Source organism: Lutra lutra, chromosome 1 (assembly GCF_902655055.1).
Source record: "Lutra lutra chromosome 1, mLutLut1.2, whole genome shotgun sequence".
Taxonomy (NCBI): Eukaryota; Metazoa; Chordata; class Mammalia; order Carnivora; family Mustelidae; genus Lutra; species Lutra lutra.
The window spans coordinates 85651592-85657687 of record NC_062278.1 but is presented as its reverse complement, the minus strand read 5'-3'; the positions used below and the strand labels follow the sequence as shown (position 1 = coordinate 85657687).

The 6096-nt window shown below is 36.6% G+C and overlaps 1 protein-coding gene across 2 annotated transcripts in view; it reads right to left on the bottom strand.

Annotated features, from left to right (window-relative positions):
* Positions 1–3377: 3377 nt before the first annotated feature.
* IQCJ (IQ motif containing J) overlaps positions 3378–6096 on the bottom strand; it is a 241104-nt gene continuing 238385 nt past the window's right edge. For both annotated transcript variants that reach the window (XM_047728966.1, XM_047728957.1), the window contains exon 5: positions 3378–3467. In XM_047728966.1, coding sequence (XP_047584922.1) covers positions 3465–3467 — 3 coding nt within the window. In that variant the 3' untranslated portion in view covers positions 3378–3464. The remainder of the gene's footprint in view (positions 3468–6096) is intronic.

The following is a 6096-nucleotide window of genomic DNA, read 5'->3' as shown; positions in this document are numbered from 1 at the left end:
CTCTGCACATTTTTGAAAATGACAGGAATTAAAGAGTACTCTTTAAACAAAAAATGTACTTCACAAAGAGGAATGACCAAGATTACACTATTTCTAAAGAAAAACCAGGACTTACCATCATACGTCCAAAATAAATGGCCCCTGAGTACAAAATTCCAAGAGACTTGGCCTGCATCAGATTGATGGTCAGAGGTGAACTACTAGAACCAGGTTGCCAAGCAAACCCATGTCTCATTACCTGTGCCACAGGGGGATGCTATTACAGCGTCAACCGAGCAAACCTGTGACATGTTAAAACACTTAACTGGCCAACATTAAGTATTGCCTGACAGATTCAAATGAAGAGTAAACCATGATTATAAAAGGAGGAGGCAATGCATTTATCATTAATTACATTTGAAAACTAGAAACCAACACATGGACGGATGCTTTAAAAAAAAAAAAAGTAATAGATTTCAAAGCAAAATGAAAATGAGGCATTAATGTCAGAGAAGATACCTGCCTAAACAAGCGGATTTTACACATTAACATCACTGCCTAAGAAGTTGTCCCTACTGACACCTTAATAAAACCTTAACATATTCACTGGACAAATTGTCTGGCCCAGTTCTCAGACAAAATCCATCGGCATACAAGCACACCCTAAATAGATATGGAAATCTGCAAAGATATTCATAACAGGCATTTAGGTTACCTACAGGCAGGTAAGTTATTTTCAGGGGTTTTGAGGCGGTTTATCTATCTTATGGTTATCTCTCTCCACTCAAAACCAACAATTAAGGCTTTTCATGCTCCAAGTTTTGGAGCACTGATGAACTTAACCACTGCTTACAAGTCCAAATTTCAGCATGTAGAGAAAAATGAAACATTTTCTCCAAAGAAGTTTCCATATCACCACTGCTCATATTCAAATGTGAATCAAAGAGATCCTTCCATCAAGGCACCTGTTCTCCAGGGTGTATGGGAAATGATTTGAGCCTCAGGGAGCCCTCATGAGCCACAACTGGTCTTTGGGTTTTGTGTGGATGACAACCAATATTTGGATAAAAAAAGAATATAAATAATATTCTTGAGGAGAAAATAAATAACCATAGAATGTCATAGATGGAGGGAAAATATAGAAGCCATCTAACTCTATTACTCACTTTATAGTGACTCCAAAAAGAGTAAATGATTTGATGAAAGTTCTTCTTTGCATCATGCCTTTTTATGTCTCTCCTATTGGTACGTTTCATTTCTCACATGTTATAAGCTGAAGCCTTTTCTTTTATCTTACTACTCTACTTTACAAAACAACTCTATCCTTAGAAGTGGACTAGAGCTTATTCATTGGACAAAGTACATTTAAGCTTAACATAATTCCTTTTTCATCACTTTACTTCCAAGTACATTATAAAGACCTTTAGTTTACATGAATATTAATTGTTTTTAGTAGTTTCTCAAAAATTTGCATCCAGGCTATGATTTATAATAAAGAAATTGACGTAGAATGAATATGAATATAAACATTAATATGTATATAAAGATAATTTGTCACAATGTGATACTACTACCCATACACTGAATCAAAATGCCTAAATAAAAGCCTAATAATACCAAGTGTTGGGGGGCGCCTGGGTGGCTCAGCGGGTTAAAGCCTCTGCCTTCAGCTCAGGTCATGATCCCAGGGTCCTGGAATCGAGTCCCACATCGGGCTCTCTGCTCAGCGGGGAGCCTGCTTCCTCCTCTCTCTCTGCCTTCCTCTCTGCCTACTTGTGATCTCTGTCTGTCAAATAAATAAATAAAATCTTTTAAAAAAATACCAAGTGTTGGCAAGGATATGGAGCAACTATAACTCTCACAATCTTTATTTATTATTATGTTCAATTAGCCAACACATAGTAAGTCATTGGTTTTTGATGTAGTGTTCAATGATTCATTAATTGCATATAACACCCAGTGCTCATCAAAACATGTGCCCTCCTTAATACCCATTTCTGGTTACCCCATCTGTCTCCACTCTAAAACCAACAACTAAGGCTTCTCATGCTCCAACTTTTGGAGCACTGATGAACTTTACTACCTCCCTCCCCTCTAAAACCCTCAGTTTGTTTCCTGGAGTTGAGTCTCTCATGGTTTGTCTCCCTCTCTGATTTCTTCCCATTCAGTTTTCCCTCCCTTCCCCTATGGTCCTCTGTACTATTTCCTATGTTCTACATATGAATGAGACCATACGATAATTTTCTTTCTCTGTTTGACTTATTCCACTTAGCATAGTCCCCTCCAGTTCCATCCATGTTGATGGAAACATCCTTTCTGATGGCTGAGTAATAGTCCATTGTATATAAGAACCACATCTTCTTTATCCATTTGTCTGTTGAAGGACATCTCAGCTCCTTCCATAGTTTGGCTATTATACACATTGCTGCTGAACATGGGGATGCATGTACCCCCTCTTTTCACTACATCTGTATCTTTGGGGTAAACACCTAGTAGTGCAATTGCTGAGTCATAGGGTAGTTCTATTTTTAACATCTTTTGGAGCCTCCATACTGTTTTCCAGAGTGGCGGTATCAGCTTGCATTCCCACCACCAGTGTAAAGGGTTCCCCATCAAAATGCCATTGACATTTTTCACAGAGCTGGAACAAACAATCCTAAAATTTGCATGGAACCAGAAAAGACCCAGAATTACCAGGGGAATGTTGAAAAAGAAAACCAAAGCTGGGGGCATCACAATGCCTGACTTCAAGCTATATTACAAAGCTGTGATCATCAAGACTGCATGGTATTGGCATAAAAACAGACACATAAATCAATGGAACAGAATAGAGACCCCAGAAATGGACCCTCAACTCCATGGTCAACTAATCTTTGACAAATAAGGGAAGAATATCCAAAGGAAAACAGTATCTTTGATAAATGGTGCTGGGAAAATTGGAGAGGCATATGCAGAAGAATGAAACTGGACCATTCTCTTATACAATCTCAAAAAATTTTGGTGAGAGGCTAAATTGATACAGTCTTTTAAAAAAATATTTGGTTGTATCTATTTTTAAAGCTGAACATGCACATAGTTGATTACTGAGCAATTTCATTCTTAGAAATACACTGAAAAGAAATATGGACATATTCACCAAAAGACATGTATTAAAACATTTATAGCATCACTGTTCCTAAAACTAAGAACTGGTAACAATTTGAATAACAAGTAGAATGGATAGAGAGATGGTAGTATATTTTCATAAAAATCATATTTCACTTAAGTGGTGATAACAGTTATAAAACATCGGATCCAAGTAACTGAAAAACCAAGGATCAAATTGGGCTTAAACATTAAGGAAATTTATTATTGAACATAACTAGAACTCCATAGATAAGCTTGATTCCATAGGTAGTTAGAATAGCAGCTGAAAAATGCCAGTAAACAACTGGTTCTTTCCAGGTTCTTTTTGTTCTGCTGTCCTCAGTGTTGCCTTCCTTTTCTTACTAGAGACAAGATGGTGGTCAATCATGTTGTCAAGTCTCAGACAATACACCCAAAAACAGTTACATCCAGAGGTAAAAGAAGGTGAACTACCTTTTACTTACTTCTTGGATAAGAAGAACAGAAGTTTTCCTTAGGAGGACCATAGTACAGTTTCCCTCAAATTTCATTGGCCAAAAGTGTGTTGCATCCTATTTCAAAACCAATTACTGGCAGGGTAAATGAACTGATAGAATTTGACTAAGACTGATCTTCTTCAATGGACTGGATATTGGAGTACTGACTAACATGACAACTAATTAACAGTAACAGTTAATTTTAAGAGTATTTATTTAGGACTGCCTAGGTGGCTCAGTTGGTTAATTGTCTGTCTTTGGCTCAGGTCACAATCCCAGCGTCCTGAGATCAAGTCCTGAGTCAGGTTCTCTGCTCCATGGGGAGTCTATTTCTTCCTCTCCCTTGGCTTCTCTTCCCAGTTCCTTCTCTAAGTAAATAAATAAATATCTTTTTAAAAAAGAGTATTTATTTAAACCTCAAATACTGGATTTTTTAGTTTTTGCTGAGAGGTGGAAACAACAACACTCTCAAACTTACAACAAAAATGCTGAATAAACAGCATATTCACAAATTCTTTTACCTATCAGAGTGCTGAGGGTGCAGGGCAACCAACTACCTAGAATCTAGGGGAAAGCGGGTGTCTGTAGTGAGACATGAGACACAAACAGTGACCAAAGTATCTCCCCCAAAATATTTATTAATGAGAACATCAGTACCTTTATAGTAGAGAAACCTGACAGGTATCACCTACCCAAGTGATAAAAGAAAACATCACTAATGATAAGTCAGTTCGATACCATATGGCTCCCTATACGACACAATAAAGCAGTCACTTTACTTCTATGGCATTCTTCCCTAAATTCCATAACCTTAATTTAACCCTGAGAAAAACCCATGCAAATCAAAATTTCTGACTATTCTACTAAATACCCAAAAATATTCTTTGCAAAAGTTAAGGTGATGGAAGACATGGAAATAATGAGTAATCAACATAGATTAGAGGAGACTGAGACATGACAATAAAAGGCAACATAGGGTCCTGGATCAGATACCTATACAGAAAACGACATTAGTGGAAAAAATGATAAGATCTACATAAAGTCTAGGGTTTGGTTAACAGTATTATACAAAGTTAATTTCTCACTTTTGAAAATTGTACCATGGTTATGTTAGGTGTTAACATTAGGAGAAATTGGGTGGAGGGTATATAGGAATTCTCTATACCATGATTGCAATTCTTCTGTAAGTCTAAAATTATTTTGAAATAAAACATTTTTAAACTGTTTATTTGCTATTCCTTAATTTTTATTTCAGAATTCAAAGCCTTCAAAAAATATTGTCAGACTTTCACTTATTTTCCCAGTTCTCTACACTGGTAATGTTTGTGCCAACAAAATGAAGTGATATCTTTATGGTTCCTAGGCACTAAAGATAAAAACAAACAAATGTAAAGTGCCCAGTTTAGGGAGGCATAGAAAGATATAAGCCAGTTAACAATAATTTGAATGTCAAGAAACTAATAATTTTGCTTTTATACTATTTCCTTCTCTCCTATGTATCTTGGTTAAGAAGTGATTTTCTCAACTCCTTTAATGCTTATAAATCTTCCATAAGCCTTATAATCACTGATAAAGAAGCTTTTTCTCTTATTAACTCCATTATATACTTTAAAGAATAAGGACTGTAGAGGGTCTAACTTAGTAGCTGCATAGTTTCTAATCTGAACTACAAGAAAACAAACAGATTTAATATATTCTTAATATGATACAAATACTTGGGTAGTTTCTCAAGAGGAATAACAGTGAAAAAGAAAGAAGATGACATTTGTGATTGAAGTTAAAGAATAATGCAATGTTCTATAAAAGCAAAGGTAAGAAAAATGCCTTCTAGTTGATTATTATCTTTCCCTACAGAAAATGTTAACCATGATGTTTATCCCTATTCCACCATGGTCTACTGAATGTATGGAGAAGTGTGGTGGGGAGATGATAATTTGCCTTTCTAGTTCATGGGTCAGCAGGTTATAAGGAGCCATATCAGAAACTGATAAAGAGAACTGGGCACCTCCCAGAGATCACAGAATTTGAACTCCATGCAGAAACCATATGAGATTTCCTTAATCTGTGTAAAAGAGAAAGAGTGAAATGAGTACTTGGTAACCGGAATGGAGGAGAGGGATAGAGAATGCAGTGTGTTCACCAAACCCCATTTTCACTTCCTCCTAGTGGTCAGCCAGACCACATTCCCTAGTCTCTCGTGAAGCTAGGTGGGGTCATACGATTGAGTTTTGGCCATGGAATATAGGAGAAAGTGAGGTATATCATTTTTAGAATTGGCACACGACAAATGTTCAGTCCAACACACTCTCTTTCTTCTCCCATCTCTTGGCTGAGTGTTTTTATCCAAGGCTATCTTGCTTGTCCCAAGTTCAAGAGAAGGGTGCCTCTGTCTGCCTTTGATGCTGAACATGCCCATCAGTCACCATTGCCTCATCAATCTATACTGAAAAATAATGTGAGTGAAAAACATTTATTGTCTTATGCCACTAAGATTTTGGATTTATTACAGTGGTTA